Consider the following 25,900-nt stretch of genomic DNA (forward strand, 5'->3'; position numbering starts at 1 on the left):
CTTCCAATTTCGTACTGTTTGGGGGTGTGTATGTTTCTCACCAGCCTTTCAGTCTTCAGCTCCATGTTTTAACACTATATACATGCATAAACCAGCTTTAATTAAATGTATACCTGTTTTAAATTATTTATATTTTGATAGAAATGCAGATTTCGATTACATTTTATATACATTGTTATAGAATTCTAGATAGTATACAATTATAGAATTATTATGGAATATATATGTTTCCAATGGCAAAATCACCAGGAAAAAATACATGAGGAAAATAGAAACATTTTTCTTTCACTGTGTATTCCTTTAATGATTTCTTCTTAGCAAATAACAGTGGTCAGATTGCAGAATCATTCACACTTGGCCAATTTTGGGTCTTGTCATCCATTGTTTCCATTTATTTGTTTGTTTTTGAAACAGGATCTTGTTATGCACTCTGTCTGGCCTAGAACTTGCTAGGCTGACCAGGCTGTTCTCAATAATACAGAGAACTCTCTGCCATCACCTTCTGAGTGCTAAGATTAAAGGCATACCCTACCATGTCCAACCTATCGTGCTGTATTTTTATATGTGTTTTCTCTTTCTCAACTACACAGTTATAAAACCAATCTCACTATTATCTTCATTCTTATGACTCCCTTTGCCAATTACAAACAATTCATACCCCTGTGCACAATGTATATACTATTAGATTATCTTAAGTGTATTAGTTTATTGTTTAAAGACTTTTTTAGTGTCATTCAGTGGCTAAAAATATCAATCAAGTCTAAGTTCTTGTGACTGGCACTCCAGGCTTTCATGGTCCTGTCATAACTGACTCTATTAAGCCTTGTATATTTTTCTTTATATATTTCTTGTTTCCTAGTGTTTTTCTGTGCCTCTGCCTGGACTTCCTTACTCTTAAATCTTTCCATGTCTACATGCTACCTATGATGGAGGTATAAATACTATCTCCATCATAAATCCCTTCTGGACACCAACTGCAAGTGATCTCTTTCTCCTTTTAAAAGACACTTCATGTTCTAATTGTATTTACTGGCCTTTTTCTGAAGATAGTTTTGTTTAATAATTCAGTCCAAGTTCTAATTCCTTTATAGAGCTTTTGTAGTACTATGAACACAGCAACATCTTGTAGTCATAGAGATATAAATTAATGTGAGGATATGAGAATATCTTACTTAGTATCATGTATATGGGAGAGCAGTGTATCAAATCTGCTTCTCAAAGAAGCAGAGGGCAGCTGATAGGTCACATGAAGGCTCTCAAGTGACTTGCTATGCCTTCTTACTTGTGCCTGTTTGTACCCAAGAGAGATGCTGTGACTACCACTGCAGTATAACATAATGGGTCCAAAGACTGGAGCTTGCCTCAATTTGACTGTCTAGTAGTTAGATGAATTGGAACAAGTTATCTTATTTTTTGTGGGCTCCAGTCTTTTTGTTATTGTCAAATGAGCATACTAATTGTTGTTTTATAATAATTTTCAAGGCTCAATGAGATGATGCATATAAATGTTTAGGAGAGTTGTAGTTAGCGCATGGTAGACATTGAAGACACAATAGATTCTTTAGGTATTATGAATATAAACCAACTAACACTGAAATACAACGATGTTCTCAACAGCATTCTATAAGAAAGCATCAAATAAAAATCAACACAAGTCTTATGCTTCCTTGAAATTTAACACTTTTGTTAAACTATTACAATAAGTTTTGGTTGTGAGCCTAGCCTACCCATCTCTCCAGCTCTTAATACACTACACAGAAGTGAGAAAATTTAAGATAGCAATTAAGTAGGCATGCCTGTGAGTACAAGGCTTTGGATAAGGAAGTATAGTTGACCAGAAAGAGTTCTTGGAAGGGATAGACCTGGAGACAGTCTCAGAGAAAAGGCTGAAGGTAGGACAGATGTGCTGGAAGCAAGAAGGCCATTTCCCAGCTAATAGAGGCAAAGCCAAGGTTTGAACCACGTGGTATTCTAATCTACTGCCTGAGTTCTTATCCATGTTCTGTGTAAGCGGATTTACAGCCCCAAGAGACAATCCTGCCAGTCTAGCTGTGTTCTTGTTCTCTTTGATATTTGTGAGACTTACTCTACTCCCTTCCCTGTTTTTCTTGGTGCAACTTGAGAGCTCAAGGCAGCTCACATAGCGGGCTCTTCATTTGTCTCTTCTGTGTAGGAGATACTAAGAATTGCCCTTAACTTCTGAATGCTAGCTCCCATTCAGTGACAGAGCCTCCGTGACTTGGTACCCATCCACCTATCTCATTTTCCTCAAACAAATATTACCAAGAGTCTCATCTGAGCCAAGATGTGCCGATGTTTCAGTATCCCTATAGTTGGTCTCATGTGATCAATGTCAACCAAGGTCAGAAAAAGTATCCAGAGAAGAATACATTAAAAATGCATATTAAGTGTGATTAAAGAAGGTCACAGTCTTCAGCATAAGTGGGTGTAGTTGGCTTATATACTGATCTGACTTTGTGACTGGAATCACAGAGATCTTTATACAACAAATTATTGAGACAGTGGTCTCAATAAAATCAAGAAAATGAGTTGTGGAATTAGATATCATCATTCACTCAAGGAGTCTGAGAAAATACAGGCTTGGAGAAGGGCACTAAGGCATTCTGTCCTCTAATGCTGAGCTAGTGAATCATTCTTCCGTTCCTCAGAGAGACCGCCCTTCTCTGAAGACTACAGGCTATTAAACATCTTTCCAAGTCTCAGAGCATAGTACCTACATTTCCTGATCTCTAAAAGCACACTTCTGTCCAAACTAGTATCTTCTTTATAAATATAGTACTGTGTAAGACATTCCTGCTGTTGAAAATTTTTAAATAATGGAGTTTTATCAAGGGGCAGAATTTTAAAACAATTACATCATCCTTCCTCAAACAAATACATGTGTAAGTGATGATATTTACAAGTAATGTTTACTTATAAGTTGTATTACTTATAGTGTTTATTTATAATTTATAATATAATAGGTACTCTATTAAGCTACAGATATTTTTAAAATCCTCAGAAAAATAGTGTTTATATATAGCAAATTGTATACATATATAACACATGTACATATATAATTTATATATAGTATTATGATTATTAATAAAAGGAGAAGGTTAAGATTTGAAACCTAGATGCTGAAAGGCCTTGTAACCACTTTTACCACTCTCATTTGAAAATGTGGCTTTTATTCTTCACAGCAAAGGCAATTCTAGCAAAGGAGCTTAGTCCCATTTATACTTTCTGGGCAGCATCAAATGCATCCTCAAAGAATATATACTTAGAAACTTGTCTATGAGGAAGTAATGAAACCAAGAATGGTATCTATCTAAAAACATGACAATTTAGACTATATTTACACACATGTGTAACAATATAAAATTACTATGTGAGAAATAAGCATTAGATTAAAAAATGGAAAGTGAATTATGAAATCCTTCATAGGACATATGGAACCCTAAGATTAGATTCATAAAGATATGTTGCTTGAACATTAATGATAAATTACTCAAAAACCATTCTTAGCCATTTTAGTAGTTATAAAAGGGATGAATTGTTTTATGTAATTGTACGTTCATTGAAATTGAATGTAATTGTACATTGTGATTGAAATCTAGCTATAATCATATCAACTGAGTTTTACTAATTTACTTCTTACTGAGAGAGCACAGTTATCTGGAAATTTTAATTGCATAAGCCCCTGTAGAGTTTCACATAGATAGAATATTTCAAAGAAATTTGCCTCTACATTTAAAAGAAGTTTGTGTCGTTCTACCCAAATGGTGGAATAAACTTACTTAGCTATTAATAAGACTCCAATGCCAAGTTAAAACATATTGAAAGAGAAGTATGTTTTTTGTCACCCTGTGTGAATTTTATGGGTCTTTCTGTCTTAGAGAATTGATCAGCTTTTCCTCAGAAATCTCCAAGAATGATGTCATGTCATTCAAGAATAGTGTCTTAGCACTTAGAGAAGAGAAGAAAGCAAGTACTTACTCTGGGTTGTTGCAGAGTCTCTCTGCGCTCTGAGCTCCTGCCCCACATGTCCTGGAACAATGTGACCAGGGTGACCAGCGTCCCCAGCCTCCTGGGATGCTCTCTGGTTTCTTCCCCACTGTGATACACTTTCCAGCCATACACCACTGCAAAGAGACATGATAGGGAGGATGTTGTGTCAGGAAAATTGTAAAGCAAGATGAGCCAAATATTTTTTAAGTCTAAAACCAATTCTTTCCAAGCCAGAAGACTTTGTTTCTACAGCAATATATCAGGGGCCAACAGAAAAGGGTTTATAGAATCTCTTCAGATAAATTAGGTTTCTATAATCAGATTTAATAGGCATGTAAACTCATTGACAGATGGTGCCAAACCCCTAAGCTACAGACCCACAATAACAAAACTGACTTAGCAGGTCAGCAGGAGTCAGCAAGCCCTCTGGCAGTCTGGAGGGGATCTCATGTCTGTGAGTTGTGGCTATAAGACTTTTCTGCTTAGGAAAATAGAAAGAACTTTAAAATATTCAGTTATGTCAGCCAGCAAGAAGGAGGATTATAAATGGACCCGATCTGATGTTTTGGGGGCGACTCACCTATATTTTCCAATCTTCAATATTGAGGGGGAAATGTCCAAAATGAAAGTTGATAGCAAGTTCAGAATAAAACAGAAACCCCATGGAAGTTCATCAGGGGAAGCTGGGCTTGATGCTTTACAGGTAAAGTCCTTTCTCATGGACTGAGCACAGTTCTGAGTCCTTTCTCACGGTCCCAGCAATGGTTAGAAAGGAGCGGCAGATGGGAGATTGTTTCCAGAGTCTGCTCTGACTCTGTGATTGCCACTGGGTACTCCTCACATCCCCCAAAGCCTTCTTCCTACCTTTTCCCAAGAACTTCAGGCCAACTGCCCTCCCACCTTTCTTCCTCAGACCAACAGCACATCACCTTCTTCTCCCCACAGCGGGTCCCATCTGCAGCAGTGTCCAGCTTGGAGCGACAGAAGCCTTTCACGGAGCACCACAGAGTCTGGCAAACATTCTGGAAAACAAAGGAGAGCTTGTGTTCTGCTGAATTTTCAAATCTTGCATGGAAGTTTATCTGAAAAAGACTTAGAAACTTAGAAGATAAAAAGATAATATGTGCCAAGAAGTGTGCCAGCAGGAAGTTGAAAAGTTTCTCCATGGCAAAAGAAACTATGAGCAAAATAAAGAAGAAACATACAGAATGGGAGAAAATCTTTGAGAGCTATACTTCAGATCGGTGGTTCATATCTATCTGCCTGTCATTTACTTATCATCTATCTATCTATCTATCTATCTATCTATCTATCTATCTATCTATCATCTATCTATACATCTATTATCTATCTATCTATCTATCTATCTATCTATCTATCTATCTATCTATCTATCTATCTATCCATCTATCCATCTATCTATCTATCTATCTATCTATCTATCTATCTATCTATCTATCTATCTATCTATCCATCTATCCATCCATCCATCCATCCATCTAACTATCTATCTATCTATCTATCTATCTATCTATCTATCTATCTATCTATCTATCATCTATTCATGTATCTATCATCTATCTATCATATATAAAGACTTCTCAAGTAAACTAGGTCCAAATCATAAAAGAATATGACTAAGGAGTTAGGATTGCATCCAATGGATAGTAGGGACTCTAAGAACAGACTAGTAGCATAATTATATTTATGCTTTTAAAATAATAAGAATATCAATTTGGATAGGCTGGTGGAAGTTAGGATATCAAGAGACGATAAGCAAAATAAACAGAGTGGTGGTAATGAAGAAGACAGGAGAGAGATGTTAATTACTGAAAAGCAAAATGCCAAAACTTGACTTAATAGATAGTGGAAATAAAGGAGGAGAGTGACTGGGGATGATTCTTATTCCTACCCAGTGATCTAATGACACTCTTCAACCAAATGAGAAATATAGAAAAGGGGAAATTTTAGCAAATAGGTTAACTGCTATGGAGTTTATAGGTGTCAAATACTATGAACTTTGTAAGTGGAACTGTCTCCAAGTTGTATAGAATTTGTGGCTCTACACAACCTCAAGAAAGTTGTGTCAAAGATTTGCAGATATTTAAGTAATTTAAAATAGAGCTTTCAGTTCTGTGTCTGATCCTCCAGTTTCCAAGCATTTTCAGTGCTTCCTCCAGCGTATTACAGATCCGAGGCTCGGCACAGACCCAGCGATGGCACCAAGAAATTCAGTACTCACTTCCACCTCCTGGCAGAATGTAGCATTCGGGCCATACTGGAGCTGGCACTGGTGATGAACGTCATAAATGACTCCAGGGGCAATGACATTGGACTTCAAGCCTTTCTTCCTGGGGATATCATCAAGACAGAACCCCCTGCCTCGGCTGCAAAGTTAAACAAAATCAGATCAGTTGCATATAATCCTCTCCCATCATGCAATAGACATTTTCTTTCATCATAATAATTTATTATTCATCCTTCCAGACAGCCTTATTCTTATAAGCAAGAGAACCCTCTGGACCTTGGAAGAAAGTTAATAAAAGGAAATGCAAATCATCTTCAACAGAAAAAGTTTAGTTGTTATCTAGGAAATCAAATAGTAGGTGTCCTAGTTAAGTTTCTATTGCTGTGATTAAAGACCACGATCAAAAGCAAGTTGGGAAGGAACGGTCTTTTTGCTTCTTATACTTCCAGGCAACCGACTATCAGTGAGGCAAGCCATGGAGAAAACAGGAAGCAGGGACTGAAGCAGAAGCCATGGAGAAGTGTTTGTTACTGGTTCCCTCCTCATAGCTTACTCAGCCTTCTTTCCTGCACAGCTCAGGACATCAATCAGTAGTCAAGAAAATGCACTACTGACTCGACTAAAGCCTAAAGGCACTGGAATGGAATCAATTTCTCAACTGAGGTTTTTCTTCCCACATAAATCTACTTTGTGTCAAAGTGATGAAAACAAAAACAAAACACAGGACAATGGGGAAACCAACAATCATGATGTTGTTTACAGGTTTGACTGAACATTTCTGACTTGTCAGTCTCCAAGAACTTAATGGTCAACTCTGGTGATTTGAATATGGTTGGCCCAGGGAGTGGCAGTATTAGGAGGTGTGGCCTTGTTGGAAAAAGTGTCTTATTGTGGGCATGGGCTTTAAGACCTTCATCCTAGCTGCCTGGAAGTCAGTATTCTGTTTGCCTTTGGAACAAGATGTTGACCTCTCAGCTCCTCCCACATCATGCCTACCTGGACATTGCCATGCTCCTGTTTTGGTGGTAAAAGACTGAAACTCTGAACCTATAAGCCAGGCCCAATTAAATGTCGTCCTTTATAATAGTTGTCTTGGTCATGGCATCTGTCCATAGCAGTAAAACCCTAACTGAGTCAACAATTGTATACAAAAAACAGGTTGCTCACTTGCCTGTGGATAGGAAGAGTACTCAGAAAACAGAGGGGCATCCATTCCTTGGATGCAACCATGATTCTACAGACCAGAAAAATGAAACAGTCTTTCCCAGGCACTCATTTCTGTGTGGAGAACTCACTGACACTTCTGACTTAGAAACCTGAGCAAGGCTGTCATGAAAGGGACGACACTTACTCCAGGAAGCGAGTGATGTACTCCTTGCTGCATTTTGACCATGTCAGTGGAGTCGGATCATACTGAATTTGCTGGGACATGATGTATGGGTGCCTGCCCACAGGCTCACAGTCGTTCTCCTTTCCATCATGCTGGATGCCAAAGCTGACCCAAAACATAAGAACAGAAGCAGACAAGCATTGAACGGGAGAAACTCACGGGTTCGCCCAAGCGATACAAACACGGGCAGCAACTTTTGTTCCAAAGGAGCTGTTTACAAAGTGAGACTTAGAAGCTGGAAGGCCATAGCTAATTTTGGACTCAGAAGTTCAGGGAAGATAAGAGGCCTGCCCTTAACCTCAGCTATATAACTACAAGAGCCATATGGAGAATTGAAAGCAAGCTGTGTTTGGCAGGAAGCCGAAAGCTCTCAGTCTGGCTCCCCATATTCTGAAGTCAGAAGGGTGAAACACACCCCAGTACACTTGCCTTCTCTACTGAAGCAATCCCAGAATCAACAAATCCAGTTTCCTTTCTCCCTTTCATTCCAGAGGAAGCAGGAAAGCAGTCTCAGGGGGACTTTGGCCCGGGCTCAGGCAAGGAAGAATGGATTTCTTTATTCCATTTCAACAGTTCTCCAAAGCCAACCCAGTAGGGAGACCTTGCAGTTCAGTGGTTGAGATCAGAGGTTTTGAAGGTAGAGAATCTGGACTAAACTTGAACTCTGAAGTTAGATGACATTTGAATTACTGCAACTTGCCTTGTTTTATCTCCTAGAAAATTGATAGTCATCATAGTATCAGGATCTGAATGAACACAGATTCTAATGCCATTTAGCAAGGCCTCGTATATAAGAAGAGATTCATGAGTGACAGAAATTTAGCATTTAAAATTAATTTTCCTAGGTCTGGGAATATGTCTCAGTAAATCAAACTTAGGAAACTCAAGCATAGAGACATGACTTCTATCTCACCGCCCCTCTCCCCCAGAAACAACATTAAAAAGCCAGCACATATAGTCCCAGTGCTGGGCAAGACGCCTGGTGCTTACTGGACGACCAAGCTGGTCTACAAGTTGAGCTCCAGACTGATCCTTCCTTAAAAAAAATAAAATGGGGATCAAATGAGGAAGATGTAGTTAACCCAGAGTTGATCTCTGGCTTCCATACACATGTGCATACATGCACATACATGTACGAACATACATTTACACAAATGTATGTGCATACACATATATACACATGCAAATTATAGTTTTCTAGTTTAATGTCCTTCTTTTAAAAATTATTTTACAGGTCAAACAAAAGACATACATCCTGTTGTCTTCAATGGATCTCTGTGTGTTTTGAACACACACAGATTTATTTGTCTGTCCCATGGTCTCTTACTGTTATGGCTGACCAGGAAGGCAGCTCTAAAGGACCAAAATCTGAACAGCCTGCAATGCCAGAGGGTACTGAGGAAATAAACTGACCTAGAGCCATCTGTTTACAACCAATGTCCTCAGGATTACCCCGAGACACCTTCTTAGGTTCCTACAAAATTCTGTTTCATGAAAGTCTGGTCATGAAACCCTTAGAACCTAGAGATAACCGGCTTATATTTCTGATCTGAAGGCAGGAAAGTATACCTTTTTACTCCTCTCACCCATGTGACTGAGTAACATTTAACTTTAATAGAAGATGATTAGTATTAGCAACTCATGCACAGAATAGACTTGGGTGGATTTCGAGGTATTCTTGTTTTATGTATTATAGTATTAGCAATGTACCTCCAAGCTTAAATTACATTCTATGAATATAAAACTCACAAAGCAGCCACAGAATTAGTCAGCAATACTTTCACCACCCATTTAAAAAGAAAGTGATATCAAGTAAGAACCTCCTATACGGGCTGTCCCAGGCTGCTCCCCATCAGTCCCACACAGTTCTTGAAGGGCTTGCTGTACAAGGTCATATACACTGAAGCTAAAACATACCCTATACTATGAGCAACTCTCATAGTATAATTTTGATAATATAATAATAAGATAATTTTGAGCAAGGGCAGGGCATTATGCAGCTTAGGATGGCCCCTAACTTGCCCTTGAACTTGTGTTTCGGGTACCTCTCTAGGTGCTGGAATTCTGGGTGTGTGCCTGCATACTTGGTTCATGCAGTACTAGGCTCAAACTCAGGACTTCACGCTGCTAAACAAGCATTCTATCAACTGAACAACAGCCCTGCCCCAAATGATGATCTTTTTGTAGCAGAGGGTTTTTAATGCACAGAACTGTGTGCCCGTGGTTTACTTTTTTCATATTTTCTTAGTACTGAGGACTGAATCTAGCACCTTGCACATGCTAGGAAAGCACTCAACCACAGAACTACCCCTTGAGCCATTTGTTTTTGAAATAGAATCTTGCTATTGTAGCCCAGTCTATGTGGAGCTCTTGATCCACTTGCTTCTGTGCCCCTGACATTATTGGTTGCTATACTGCCATTATGCTCCTAGTTACCGGTCATTCTACACTTTAAATGTAGATGTTCACCTAGATCTCATTTTAGTTTTCTTACACTTTTGTATAACATCCTCTTGATCTCCATCCTCATTTATTAAATGAAAGAGGTGCTCTGAAACAAAGCTGGTCTCTGTGTAGTATCTCAGAGCTGGTGGCATCGTCATATGGGAGCAGGGAGTCATAACACTGAGTGGGGAGGACACAGGACACCAGAGTGCTGGAGGATTCATCTCCAAGAAGCTCTCTTCTAGTCTTTGGAGGAGAATCCAAAGGGTAGTTTTCAGTAGGCACCCTGTACCTCTGGATCAATCCCTAGGCTTGCTGGGCTAACCTATTTGGGGTGTCTTCATTGTTTCAATTCCTTGAAAGTATGTTAACTAAATTATAGGCTGAAGCAGCATCAGAAGTAAGTACCTGGGTCTCACTGGGACTTTGTGAGGCACAGCTACTCTTTGATTCGTAATGTTTATTCCTTTTATGATACCGTGAAACTTGCAGAGAACATGTACCATGAAAATGAGAATATAAACTCTTTCCAGTCTTTCCTAAAATGCTAGAATTGAACATAACGGGGGCAGGGGGAAACATGCTATAAATGAAATAGACCACAATCTGGAAGCTGGGGTGATGATATTGAACCAATGGGTGTGTGTGTGTGTGTGTGTGTGTGTGCACTCAGTATAACTATGGTGCTTTCTCTTCAGAGAAAAATATTTTATGGGTATTATAAATACATAAAGGGAAATTTCATACACAGCACCTATGTATGAGAGAACACTCATCCTTTATCTCTGGGTCTGTGTTGCCTCTAATGATTACTACTAGATCCCTCTGTTTAGTATAAATTTTATTTTCTTTGTAGCTGAACAACAGTCTGTTGTGTATACATATATTTTGATCATCCAGACAATAGTTCATAACCATTTAGGCTTAATATCCATAGATGTCAAGAAACTAGTAAGAGGTCATGGGGGATTTCAAGAGAACATGATAGAACACAGCTATAATGGAGGTAGAAAGAAAAGCTATGGAACAGGAAAGATTAAATAGGATGGGGTTAGGAAGGCATGGGAGAGGGTTTCTAATGCACAGAACTGTGTGCCTGTGGCTTACTTTTTTTTCATATTTTCTTGGTACTGAGGACTGAATCTAGCACCTTGCACATGCTAGGAAAGCATTTAACTTCAGAACTACATCTAACTAACTAACATGAAAAACATTTGAAATGCTATGAGGATACTTACTAATGTAGGAATTTCCTAAAATATGTATATATATATATATGTATGTTTGCTTGTGTGTGTGTGTGTGTGTGTGTGTGTGTCCAAAAGGAAATTAAGCAGTTATTCTGTAACAGAGGGGCAATGCCTCTCCCCAGCACTACAGGCTATTAAATAAAAACCGAGTCCAGGTATGGGTTACTTCTTCCGGAGTCTCTCAAACTCCTTCCAAGAGATAGGCTATTACCACTCTTCTAAAATACCACTCAGAACTGGATGGTAAGACCCTTCTGCTAAAGGGGCCATGCATTGGAATCGTAGGACAGAAAGGAACCCAGCTGGTCCTAACCTGAAAGCTTTATTCCTACTATCTAACGTTCATGGTATCAGAAGGTTCTAATTACACAATTGAAGGAATAAATTATCGAGCAATTTACCTAGCTGTGAGCCCTGAAAGCTACAATAACTACTGGCCTGGCTAGATATGCCCATTGATGCAATAGTGATGTGGATGCTCTAGGCATAACCAACACTTCTGATTGGATTTAAAACTCACTCTATAAGACTGAACTTCTGTTCGGTACTGTTAACTGTGCTGACCTGGGGAATAGGCCCTAGAGGAGAACCTAATACTATTTTCTGTTAAATGGATATTTAGGTACTAGCTGTCACCTAAGATCTTATCTTTATATCCATAATCCATCTTCTAACTTTCATTAAAGAAAATTCCTTTTTGTAGTAGATAGAATGACAATTAGTACACAAATCCACAATGGGTCAATGCATAGACTAAAAGACTATGGAGTACTCAGTTCAAAATGGAACATCTATACCACATACCTTATCTCTGAAGCTAAGGGACCATTGCAGAAAAGATAGTGGAAAGAATAGAAGACCCAGAACTAGTGGATGTCTGCAGTGGAACATTGTTTCTTGGACATGACAGGGCCATTTTACACGTGAACTCTCAGCAGCTCTGACCTCATGCACAAGACCTGTGTAACACTGAGCCACCCAAAACATTTGCGTAGATTGAGAGAATGGGGGTCATGAAGACACACCTGTAGCTGAGAAGCTCATGGCAATAGGTGGCTTCAGAGGAAAGGAGAGTCAATATTCTTCAGAAATATGGTCCCTGAAAGTTTCCTTGTGTTCCAGTAATATGGCCCTGCATTCATGCACATTCAGGCAGCAGTGGGTGGACTCAATGGGTTAACAAAAAGATAGAGCACAAGACATTGGGAGGGAAATGTGGGAAGAGGCACATAAATAGGGGAAGAATTGCAGGAGAGAGAATGGGGTAGATTTAATTAAAACACTTTATATGGCTGCAAATATAACATCTTAATTTAAAAAAATAATAGAACTAAACTTTAAAAACACAATCAGGACTAATACAGAGACCTAGAGACAGAAGGAGGGGGAAGAGGAGGAGAAGAAGGAGAAGGAAGAGGAAGATGAGGAAAAGGAAGGGGAGAAGGAGCCAGGAAGCAGAAGATGCTAGTTTTCAAAGAAGGTTTTAAATCTCCTTCTAGAATTGTTTCCATTTCTTGGTAACTTGCCTACAGACCTAATTATAGCAGTTTTAAGCATTAGATACAGATGACTTGTAAACTCTAAGGTCCTACCAGTCTATCACACTGTTTTACTGTCTTACATCATACATTAAACATAGCCAGGAATGAAACAGAAAGTTTCTGAGAAACAGTGAGGTATTTTTTTTAATGGACTATACTAAACTGAGATTGTTCCAAGTATATTATATAAACATATATAATATAATAAATATATAAAATATTATATAATATATATATATATTATTTTAGGATAACTTTAGATTCTGGTGATGTCATACAAAACATTGCAGAGAGATGACCACGTGATTCATGTGCTTTCTCTCAATGGTCATATCTTGCAAGATAATAATAGCATAACATCACAATCAGACTACTGACGTTAAGTAGAGTCAAAACAGTACATTTACTTTTTATTACCACAGATTCCTTCATGTGGCAATTCTGAAATTAATGATATTTTTGTTCTTGAAATTAAAATACTATTACATAATTTTCCTACTTCCCTTTCCTTCCCACAACCCATGTAGCCATGATGCTTTCTCTGGATTCTTTTCCTCTAATTGTTGTTATATATATTCATAAATATGTAATACAATCTGCTCACTTCATACAATGAGGCCTGTATGTACATGATTTTAGGGCTGACCACTGGTGTGGGATAACCAATCACCTACCCCTTTCTCCTCTTTAATTCTGTCTTCCTTTCCTATAATTTTGTTTCTCTGCTCATAGAGTTCTGTTTGTACAATGCTATATAAATAGAATGACATGCATGATCTCTCACTAATCACTGTTCTTTAGAGATGGATTTTGGTTGTTGCATGAATTAGTAATTCATCCCCTCTCTTGCTAACTGTAGGTATTCATCAGAGTTTCTCAACCATTCAGCTTGGTGGGTTCAAATGCCACCAGATTCATTTCCAATTTGGATTTAAGCTTTTATAAACATTCACGAACAACCTTTTATGTGAGCACAAATTTTCACTTTTATTTTCCAGATGAAAACCCAGGAAAATAACTGTTGGGTCATATGGTAATTGTGGGTTTTGTTTTAAAAGCCTGCCCAAGAGTTCTGCAGAATGTTTGATCTATTTCATATTTCAACTGGCAGCAAATAAGACTTTGCCTGCATCCTCACTAGCATTAGGTGTCATTGTTCATATTTGTTACTTATTATCATTAATACCTATTTGTCATTTTCATGGAGATGTACTAATTCACTGCTCTGGCTTTAATTTGCATTTCCCTGAAACTAATGATATCAACCATATTATTTTAATGTTTATTTCACATCTGTGTATTCTTTTGATAAAATGCCCATTCATCTATTTTGGCCATTTTCATTTCTTTCTTTTATATGCAAGACCTATAATTTATTGGACTCATTACAGATACAAAGTTGTCTGGACAATTTGTTTTGACTCAATGAATGAACTTGGGACAGACTGACTGTTTGTTATTCCTCTTAATTGTTATTTTATTCATTTATTTTTTTTACTTTGAAATAGCAGTTTTCATATGGCATTTTCATATCTTGTGGGCTTTGCTTAACCCCACACTGACCCTTGTCCTGTCTCTTCCTCTCCTACACATCTCTGCTCTGCATCCTCAAAATTTCCACCTTCATATCACCCTTTAACTTCCATATCTTATTGTTGAACGGTTGAGTTTTTGAACATTATTTTTTTATATATTCTAAATCTTGTCCCATTTTTAGGACACACTATATTATTTTCCTGAGGATTCCAAAAGAATTATCTGAATTTTAGTAACTTAGTAAGAGAAATCCATTCTCTCAAAGTTTTGAAGTCCAGAAACCCAGAATCAAAGGTAAGATGACTATGGAATGGGATTAAACTTCCAGTCTTGGTGTTCGTTTGCTCTAGGAAGTAGGAGTGTGATTACTTTCTAATGTTTATGCTATAGCTCATCATTTTAATAAACTCTTGTATTTTACTTTTTATACATGCAGACATTTCCTGGTATTCTATATTCATAAAACAATCTTATATTCAAATAGGATGTTTTTATTTCTTCCTTTTGAATATGTGTCCTCTTCATTTTTCTTGCCTTCTCATATCCACTGAAATGCTCCTATATATTATCTTGAATACTATCATTTATTTGGAATAAATCTAATGAGAATGGCATAGTTACCTTTTTCTGAAATTAGAAGTAATTTATATAATCATTCATTAAGTACAATATTAACTCTAAATCGTTTTGTAGATATGCTTTATCAAGTTAAGTTTATCTTCATTTCTAAGAGTTTTTAAAATTGGGGCTAGAGATGTGACTCAGCAGTTGAAAACACTGGTTTTCCTTCCAGAGGACATAGGTTAGATTTTCAGCACCCACAAGGCAGCTCCCAATGTATAATTCCAGTTGAAGTAGATTTGATGGCCTCTTCTGGACTTTATGGGGCCAGCAAGTGTGTGGTCACAGAATAATGCAGACAAAATGCCCATATACATAAATAAAAACATTAATTAAAAGAAATCATGATTTCCATTCATTTTCATGGCCATCTAGCCATAAGACAGAGACTTGGGGTAAGAGAGGCACCCAAGAATCAATGGGGGTGACCTTAGTTGTGACTCACTACATTGAAGATATGGAACCTGAAGACAGAGACCCCAGTGGAGCAATAGACACCAACCCACCCACAAAACCTTGAACCCCCAAATTATCCTGTCTACAAGAAGTGCAGGCATCGGGGATGTAGCAGAGACTGAGGGAATGACCAACTAAGAATTGTCCCAACAATTTTGGTCTTAGAAAAATGAAGGTTATCCCTCAAGCGGTCTTTTATTTCAGAAGACTTTTTTTTTACTTACAAAGATTCATTTTTTAGATCAAGACCCTCATTTTCCCTGTAGAACATGAAATAGAGCACCATCAGCAGTACAAGCACTGGATACAGAATCCCTAAGACTGTTCAATTTCCAAACGCACTGACCAGCTCTGAGTTGGTGTTCAGTTTAATCCAAGTTAGTACAATAGCAAACTAACTCAGACAGTGCCCAGTTCAGTCTGCCAAGCAGTCCACCATTTCTGATAAGCAGTATAGTAAGCATGTGCAACCTTCCTCACAGAGGTGATCGACATATGTCTACTACTCATAACCAATGACTGTCTCAGAGCTGGGACAAAATTGCTGTTGGAAGACTGACTTAGATTCCTCTTCATATGCCATGTTGAACTTGGGAATACAAAGGATCCTTTCTCTAACCACAGACAACATTTTCACTTATCTATTAGCAAGCTACATCTTATCAACTTTCTTTTCTTATTAATATTTTCTTTATTTTCATTTCAAATGTTAGACCCTTTCCTGGTTTTCCCTTCAAAAATCCCCTATCTTCTCCCTCTCTTCCTGCCCACCAACCCACCAGCTCCTGCTTCCTTGTCCTGGCATTCCCCTATACTGGGGCATCTACCTTCTCAGGACCAATGGCCTCTTCTCTCTTTGATGTCCAACAAGACCATCCTCTGCTACATATGCAGCTGGAGTCATGGGTCCTTCCATGTGTACTCTTTGGTTGGTGGTTTAGTCCCTGGGAGCTCTGAGGGGTACTGGCTGGTTCATATTGTTGTTCCTCCTATGGGGCTGCATGCACCTTCAGCTCCTTGGGTTATTTCTCTAGTTCCTTCACTGTGGACACTATGCTCAGACCAATGGTTGGCTGAGAGCATCTATCTCTGTATTTGTCAGGCACTGGCAGAGCTTCTCAGGAGACAACTGTATCAGGCTCCTGTCAACAAGCACTTCTTGGCGTCCACAATAGTGTCTGTGTTTGGTGACTATATATGGGATGGATCCCCAGGTGGGGCAGTCTCTGAGTCTTTCCTTCAGTCTCTGCTCCAAACTTTGTCTCTGTATCTCCTCCCATGGGTATTTTGTTCCCCCTTCTAAGAAGGACCAAAGTATCCATACTTTAGTCTTCCATCTTCTTGAGCTTCATTTGGTCTGTGAATTGCATCTTGGGTATTATGATGAACTTCTGGGCTAATATCCACTTATCAGTGAGTGCATACAATGTGTGTTTTTTTCACCTTGATATATGGTTGCAAAGAAGACTTTAAGCAATTACTTCTCAGTTTGACTCGTCTATAGTCACTTGCCAGAAGGTGCTATTGACACCAATGTCTTCATGAGCCTCATCCCCCTACATAGCAGGATTGAGGAGGCCTGTATGCTTGTACATGAGGATAACCTTCATTTTTCTAAGACCAAAATTGTTGTTTGGTTTTCAACAGTTAGCATTTTACTGTAGCGCCTCCAGATCCCAATCATCATTTAATTATAAGAAGTCATCTATGTTCTCTGTCTCTGAATTTTTGGCAACCAAAGATATTAAAAGATACTACACTTGTCACTGGGGCTGTGATGTGTGAATTCAATAAAACATAGCATCTACGAATTTGCCTCGAGCAGGCAACTCATTTAACAGATGGTGTTAAGAGTAGCAAGATGAAGGGAACTGTCTAGGGCCATACTACTGATTGATGGGAAAGTCAGAGCAAGTATTCAGCTTCTCCATTCATGAGACAATGCTTTGACCTTGTCATGCAGGTAAAATTATGTTGTAAAGTTATATGCTTTGTGAGATAATGGTAAGTGAGCCCAGACTGAAGAGGTCTCACCTGATACAATACAGTCCTCAGTGGTTTCCCAATTCTGACTCTTTTCTAGTGGTACACTGAGGATGCCCAGTGTTCATTCTTTATAGAGAGGAGATCCCCATAGAAACAGCAGTGTGGGCGGGCTAACATAAAGCAGAAGGAGTGGTTTAACTATTTGTGGAACTTCGAGTCTCCTGTTAGGCAATGCTCTTTCATTTATGACTAGCACCTACAGTGATAAATAAAAGCTAAGATCTTTCCCTATGGGAGACTGATGTCCGGCAAATCTAGAATCTTTATCAAGCCTTCCACAGCCTTCCCAACTATAATCAGATTAAAGGACATTGTTGCTTTTCTTAATTAGAAACAATATTTTCTATGGTTTAAAGTCCAGGTAGAATTTCAACCTTTAGTCAATAAATTCCTTCAGCAGAGGCTCTATAACTCCCTGCTAGTTACCCTGTAATATGCTGGCTAGTAAAGTTATTCATCTTGATGATCTCCCAAGAAAAATCTCGTCAACCTATAATGCTCCTTTCTTTATTTATCAGGTCAGGCTGTAGCTAAATCTCCAGATATCAGATGTTTTGCTCATTCCTTTTAGAGATCTCTATCCTCTGGAAAGATAGGCCGTGTTGATCAGACTCTAAAGTTATTTTTAAAAATGTTTTGCTAGATGCTTCATCTTCTATGGAAGGAAATATTAACAATAATCACAAGCTCCTTAGGGCACACATGCATGTCTTCCTTTCTTTTCTGCTATTGTAATAAAATGGCCTGACAAAAGCAACTCAAAGAAGAGAGGATCCACTTTGGCTTACAGTTCAAAGTACTTGATGACAAGGATATCATCAGAAGGTCTGCATATTTATTATTATTATTATTAATATTATTATTATTTCTTTGCTCATTACTGTTGCAAGTACCTGAGAGGGGTAACTTGGAGGTGAACCATTTAGTTTGAAGATCATGGCGGGGAAGGCACGGCAGCAGGAGCACGAGGCAGCCGATCACTTGCATCTGCATCCATGAAATGAGGGTAAGTGGATGCTGTTACTCATCCCACTTTATCCTTTGTATTGGGTCACAAAGACTATACAGGATGGTGCTGCCCACATGCAGAGTGGGTCTTTGCTCTTGAATGAATCCTCTCTGGAAACATCTCACAGACGCACTCTGAGATAGTTCCATGGAGAGTCTAAACCCAGTCATACTGACAATGAAGGTTAACCATCATAGCATACCATCCCTGAATCATAACGTGTCTGACAATTTAGAAACAAACATGGCTGGTATTGTAAAATTATATAGCGACTGGAGATCATTTGGGTCTCCTTTTTTTTTCCCCAAAGGGTCTTTAACCAGTAAAGGGAAGTAATACTAGTAAACTTAAAAAAAAATGTATCTGTTACACATGTGTAGGAGGGCTAAGTCTGTCCCATGCATGCTCTCTGGTTAGATGTTTAACTCTGCGAGCCCCCATGGGCCCAGGTTAGTTGATTCTGTCAGTTTTCTTGCGGGCAATGATGTCAAGACAGGTTGATATCCACGGGAAGCCTCCACTTCTCTGAATAGAAGGGGAAGGGAAGGGGGAGAGCAGGTGAGAGGATGGACTGGGAGGAAAGGAGGGAGGGAAAGCTTGGATTGGGATGTAAAGTAAATAAATAAACTAATGAATAAAAATTATCATTTCAAGATGGACATAGAGACCCATGCCTATAATTCTAGCACTTGGGAGGGAGACACAGGAGAACTGTAATAAAGATGAACTACACATCTTTGAGTTTGAGGTCAGTGTGGGCTACATAAGTAAGATTGTGTCTTAAACAACGCCCTCCAAAAACAGTGAATAAACATTGCCTTTTTAGAGAGTCTAGCTGATTCTAATATATAATAGTTATAAGTGGTAAGGACAGAGTAGATGAAAATTGTGAAATATGGCATTCTCCCTACTTCTCAGATGAAGGTACAGAGGTCGGGTGGGTAAGCCTGTGCCACATGCTCTCGGTCTTGTGACACTCAGTTTAAACTGCTGTCTACTTCCCTCAGTGCTGCTGACACATGAACTTGGAAAGTGGATCTCTGCTGCTCTAACCCTTTACCTGTGCCCAAGTTCATGTGCAATGGTGAAAGCCAGCGGTAGGCCAGAGTCTTCATTGATGTTACAGCTCCTGTGAGGTTGGCACATTCCTGACAGTTGGGACAGCCCCAGAGTCTCACAAGGACGATTGACACCAGCACAGATGTCCTTTCTGAAAGCAAAGGAGAGAGATCTTAAATACCCCAAGAAAGGTTTGAGAGAACTTCCTGTAAAAACACATCAGTATAAACAACTATTGTGTCTTTAAAGAGTGCTCTGAAATAAAGTCCATATGAAAACAGGAATCAGCTTTGAGTTCATTGGATTTATTGTGGCTTTATCTGTTAATTAACTGAACTTCTCAAACTTCAAATATCTTGGGGAAATGTAAAGCATTTTATTTTGAGTGGTTTTGCTTATCATCTCAGGAGACTGATCTGATTAGGCCAACAAAAGATCACACTGACAATAAAAGTTAATTTGAACTTTGAATACAGAAGAGATAATTAGCAATTTTCTTTCAAACATGAAACCCCTTTTGGTCTTTCTGAGGTCTGTTCTAAAAACTCATTTTTTTGCATGAAAAATGCAATTTTCTCCACTATCCCACAAAGTGATCAAATCAATTATCTATCTAGTCACACTCTACTAATAGAACTTGCACATTTGCACATGTGTATGTGTGTAGGTGCATATTACATACACATGGTGACACCTGAACTCCCTCTTTTACAAGGAATTAGTTAAAAAAGGGGGAAGGAAAGACTCCTAGGGTTGCAGAAAAGGCTACGGCTTTTCAAGAATAAAAGCGTACTCTCAGATCCTAGACGGGTTATTTCAATCACTGACAAGACTTTTGAGAGAGTCATTTATTAGTCTTTAGACCTTCTTCAAGCACAAGAGCTTTTGATTAGCACAAACGCTGGTGATGTTCCCAGACTTTAGCTGCAAAGCCTGTTAGCTCTTGGTGTTTGTGTGAGCATCTTCTGCAGCAACAAATGGTTTCTTGCTTTTCATATCCTTTAGGTAATAGAAAAATCCACGCTTGAAGAACCAGTGAGATTTTAACTCCCTAAATGGCAGTGGGTAGGGCTACAGAGCAAGGGAAGCATCTCCCTTTCATAGGCGCCCTAGGTATGAGTCATTTGTTCATTGTCAGCAGCTGTCAGAGGATTGAGTGTTGTTGAGAGAGATCACACGGTCTCTAGCAAGATAAATTACAACCTTGGCTGCAGGGTGTGCTTTTGATTGTGTTTTCTAAAGGGGCAGAACCTGTTGGGGAAAATGTGTATGACACCTATTGCTCATCCATTAATAGTCTCAGCTTGATAGGAAAGGGGATGGTGTCTGTTATATAATTTTTATGGAGTACCTACTAAATGCTTAGAATTAAATGAGGGGAAATAAGAGACAGCAAACGAATTGTGTAAATATGATCATTGGGGACAAAAAACTTTGGATTACAAAAAGATTGGCTTTATCTCTATCACATACTGAGGAAATATACAAAAAACTATGCTTTGGGAGGCTGTATATGTGGTACGTACATATAGTATACAAATCTATCCTGCACTAAATGCAATTCTTTTTTTTTATAAGAGCAACATTTAATTGGGGCTGGCTTGCAGGTTCAGAGATTCATTCCAGTATCATCAGGCTTAGAACATGGCAAAATCCAGGCAGGCATGGTCCTGGAGGAGTTGAGAAGTCTACATCTTCATCTGCAGGCCTCTAGAAGACTGACTTCCAGGTAGCTAGGAATATGTTATTAAACCCACAGTAACACACCTATTCCAAAAGGCCAAACCTCCTAATAGTGCCACTCCCTGGGCTGAGCATATACAAACCATCATATTCCACTTCCCAGCCCCCATATGCTTGTTCAATGCAATTCTACAGTGCACTGCCAATGTTGGTCTCAGAGTGGTCCCCTATAGGCAAAACCTAGTCTCCCAGTCATTCCTTTCTCCTTTTAGCTATTTTTTTTCAGACCAGTGTGAGTTTGCCTAGGGCGAGGAGTAGAACATTATTTTGATCTTACTTCTTTCCTAAGGAACTTTTGATCAAGTCTAGAAATACTTTGGTTTCTTGCAAGTGGTGTGTGTGGCATACTATTCTCATAAGTTAAGTGCAGAGACTAGATATGCACAACAAAGCCTCCACAGCAAAAAATTGTCAAGCCCAAATGATCAGTCCTAAGGTCAAAAACTTAAGAGGGCCCTGGGCATGTGTTGTCCCATGATAAACAGGTCACCCAGAAGACAGTATCCCTGACATTTTGACAGGATGATCACAATGTAAAGGATGATGAGAAATTGCATGTGGTACATATGTCTGTCATACTAGTTTTTTTTTTATTTTCTATATTCTTTGTTTACATTCCAAATGATTTTCCCATTCCAAGTTCCTCCTTCCCGTTACGTCCCATAAGTCCTCTTCCCTCTGCCAGTTCCCCAATCAATCCCCTCCCAATCCTCTGTCCTGGCAATCCCCTACAATGCTGCATCAAGCCTTTCCAGGACCAGGACCCTCTCCTTTCTTCTTCTTGGGAATGATTTGATATGTGGGTTGTGTTTTGGGTATTCAGAGCTTCTGGGCTAATATCCACTTATCGGTGACTGCATTCCACGTGTGTTCTTTTGTGAATGAGTTACCTCACTTAGTATGATATTTTCCAGTTCCAACCATTTGCCTATGAATTTCATGAATTCATTGATTTAATTGCTGAGTAGTATTCCATTGTGTAAATATACCACATTTTTTGTATCCATTCCTCCATTGAGGGACACCTAGGTTCTTTCCAGCTTCTAGCTGTTATAAATAGGGCTGCTATGAACATAGTGGAGCATGTGTCCTTATTGCACGCCAGTGAATCCTCTGGGTATATGCCCAGGAGTGGTATAGCAAGATCCTCTGGAAGTGTTGTGGCCAGTTTTCTGAGAAACTGCCAAACTGATTTCCAGAGTGGTTGTACCAGCTTGCAGTCCCACCAGTAGTGGAGGAGTGTTCTTTCTCCACATCCTTGCCAACACCAGCTGTCTCCTGCGTTTTTAATCTTAGCCATTCTGACTGGTGTGAGGTGAAATCTCAGGTTGTTTTGATTTGCATTTCCCTAATGACTAATGATGTTGAACATTTCTTAAGGTGCTTCTCAGCCATTCCAAGTTCTTCTTGTGAAAATTCTTTGTTTACCTCTGTTCCCCATTTTTAATAGGGTTATTTGGTTTTCTGGGGTCTAACTTCTTGAGTCCTTTGTATATATTAGATATTAGCCCTCTATTGGATGTAGGGTTGGTGAAGATCTTTTCTGAATTTGTTGGTTGCCATTTTGTCCTTTTGACAGTGTCCTTTGCCTTACAGAAACTTTGTAATTTTGTGAGGTCCCACTTGTCAATTCTTGATCTTAGAGCATAAGCTATTGGTGATCTGTTGAGGAACTTTTCCCCTGTGCCCATGTCCTCAAGGGTTTTCCCCAGTTTCTTTTCTATTACTTTTAGTGTGGCTAGATTTATGTGGAGATCCTTGATCCACTTGGAGTTGAGCTTAGTACAAGGAGATAAGAATGGATCAAATCACATTCTTCTGCATGCTGACCTCCAATTAAACCAGCACCACTTGTTGAAAAAGCTCTTTTTTCCACTGGATGTTTTCAGTTCCTTTGTTGAAGATCAAGTGACCATAGGTGTGTGGGTTCATTTCTGGGTCTTCAATCCTATTCCACTGACCCACCTCCCGGTCACTGTACCAATACCATGCATTTTTTACACTATTGACCCTGCTTGAGGTCCAGGATACTGATTCCCCCAGAAGTTCTTTTACTGTTGAGAATAGTTTTAGGTATCCTCGGTTTTTTTGTTATTCCAGATGAATTTGAGAATTGCTCTTTCTAACTCTTTGAAAACTGAGTTGGGATTTTGATGGGGATTGTGCTGAATCTGTAGATTGCTTTTGGCAAGATGGCCATTTTAACTATATTAATCTTGCTAATCCATGAACATGGAAGATTTTTCCATTTTCTGAGGTCTTCTTCGATTTCCTTCTTCAGAGACCTGAAATTCTTGTCATACAGATCTTTCACTTGTTTGATTAGAGTCACACGAAGATATTTTATATTGTTTGTGGCTATTATGAAGAGTGTCATTTCCCTAATTTCTTTCTCAGCCTACTTATCCTTTGAGTATAGAAAGGCTACCAATTTGCTTGAGTTGATTTTGTAAACAGCCACTTTTCTGAAGTTGTTTATCAGTATAGGAGTTCTCTGGTGGAGTTTTTGGGTCACTTAATTATACTATCATATCATCTGCAATTAGTGATAGTTTGATTTCTTCTTTTCCAATTTGTATCACTTTGACCCCCCTTATGTTGTCTAATTGCTCTAGCTAGTACCTCAAGTACTATATTTAAAAGATATGGAGAGAGAAGGCAGCCTTGTCTAGTTCCTGATTTTAGTGGGATTGTATCAAGTTTCTCTCCATTTAGTTTGATGTTGGCTACTGGTTTGCTGTATATTGCTTTTACTATGTTTAGGTATGGGCCTTAAATTCCCTTTCTTTCCAAGACTTTTAGCATGAAAGGATACTGAATTTTGTCAAATGCCTCTTCAGCATCTAATGAAATGGTCATGTGATTTTTTGTTTTGAATTTGTTTATGTTGTGGATTACATTGGTGGATTTCCATATATTGAACCATCCCTGCATCCCTGGAATGAAGCCTACTTGATCATGGTGAATGATTGTTTTGGTGTGTTCTTGGATTGGGTTGGCAAAAATTTTATTGAGTATTTTTGCATGATATTCATAGGGAAATTGGTCTGAAGTTCTCTTTCTTTGTTGGATCTTTGTGTGGTTTTGGTATCAGCATAATTGTGGCTTCGTAGAATGAGTTGGGTAGTATTCCTTCTGTTTCTATTTTGTGGAATAGTTTGAAGAGTATTGGTGTTAGGTCATCTTTGAAGGTCTGATAGAATTCTGCACTAAAACCATCTGGTCCTGTGCTTTTTGGTAGAAGACTTTGTATGACCCCTTCTATTTCTTTAGGGGTTATGGGACTGTTTAGATGATCTATTTGGGCCTGATTTAATTTTTGTATTTGGTATCTTTGGTTTTGTTGATTCTTTGTATGGTTCTCTTTGTTTCCACTTGATTGATTTCAGCCCTGAGGTTGATGATTTCCTATCTTCTACTCCTCCTGGGTGAATTAGCTTCTTTTTGTTCCAGGGCTTGCAGGTGTGCCATTAAGCTGCTAGTGTATGTTCTCTCCAGTTTCTTTTTGGAGGCACCCAGGGCTATGAGTTTTCCTCTTAGCACTGCTTTCATTGTGTCCCATAGATATGGGTATGTTGTGCCTTCATTTTCATTAAATTCTATATCTGTTAAATCTAATTGGTCCAAAGCTTCAATTAGTTTCATTGTGTCCCTGTTTAGTTTCTGTTTTCCTGATCGGTCCATTGAGGAGAGAGTGGAGTGTTAAAGTCACCCACAATTATTGTGTTAGGTGCAATGTGTGCTTTGAGCTTTAGTAAAGTTTCTTTTACAAATGAGGGTGCCCTTGCATTTGGAGCATAGATGTTCAGCATTTATAGTTTTTCTTGATGGATTTTTCCTTTGACCAGCAATAAGTGTCCTTCTGTGTCTCTTTTGATGACTTTAGGTTGAAAGTCAATTTTATCTAATATTAGAATGGCTACTCCGGCTTGTTTCCTGAGACCATTTGCTTGTAAAATTGTCTTCCAGCCTTTTATTCTAAGGTATTGTTTGTCTTTGACACTGAGGTGTGTTTCCTGTATGCAGCAAAATGTAGGGTCCTGTTTATGTATCCAGTCTGTTAGTCTATGTCTTTTTATTGAGGAATTGAGTCCATTGATGTTAAGAGATATTAAGGAATAGTAATTATTACTTCCTGTTATTTTTGATGTTATTTTTATATTTGAGTGGTTATCTTCTTTTGGGTTTGATGAAAAGTTACTATCTTGCTTTTTCCAAGGTATAGTTTCCCTCCTTGTATTGGCATTTTCCACCTATTATCCTTAGGGGTTGGGTAGGGCTGGGTTTGTGGAAAGATATTGTATAAATTTGGTTTTGTCATGGACTATCTGGGTTTCTCCATCTATGGTGATTGAGAGTTTTGCTGGGTATAGTAGTCTTGGCTGGCATTTGTATTCTCTTAGTCTGGCTGAGATATGCTCAGGATCTTCTAGCTTTCATAGTCTCTGGTAAGAAGTCTGGTGTAATTCTGATAAGTCTTCCTTTATATGTTACTTGGCCTTATTCTCTTACTGTCTTTAATATTCTTTCTTTCTTTAGTACATT

The 25,900-nt window shown here is 38.7% G+C and overlaps 1 protein-coding gene across 1 annotated transcript in view; it reads right to left on the reverse strand.

Annotated features, from left to right (window-relative positions):
* Adamts12 (ADAM metallopeptidase with thrombospondin type 1 motif 12) overlaps positions 1-25,900 on the reverse strand; it is a 304,796-nt gene that overhangs the window by 102,360 nt on the left and 176,536 nt on the right. Inside the window, exons 7-11 of the mRNA XM_052160107.1 lie at positions 19,614-19,763; positions 7,611-7,754; positions 6,254-6,398; positions 4,941-5,033; positions 4,000-4,145 (exon numbers count right to left, since the gene is read on the reverse strand). Coding sequence (XP_052016067.1) covers positions 4,000-4,145; positions 4,941-5,033; positions 6,254-6,398; positions 7,611-7,754; positions 19,614-19,763 — 678 coding nt within the window. The remainder of the gene's footprint in view (positions 1-3,999; positions 4,146-4,940; positions 5,034-6,253; positions 6,399-7,610; positions 7,755-19,613; positions 19,764-25,900) is intronic.

The sequence above is a fragment of the Apodemus sylvaticus genome, chromosome 16 (assembly GCF_947179515.1).
Source record: "Apodemus sylvaticus chromosome 16, mApoSyl1.1, whole genome shotgun sequence".
Lineage (NCBI taxonomy): Eukaryota > Metazoa > Chordata > Mammalia > Rodentia > Muridae > Apodemus > Apodemus sylvaticus.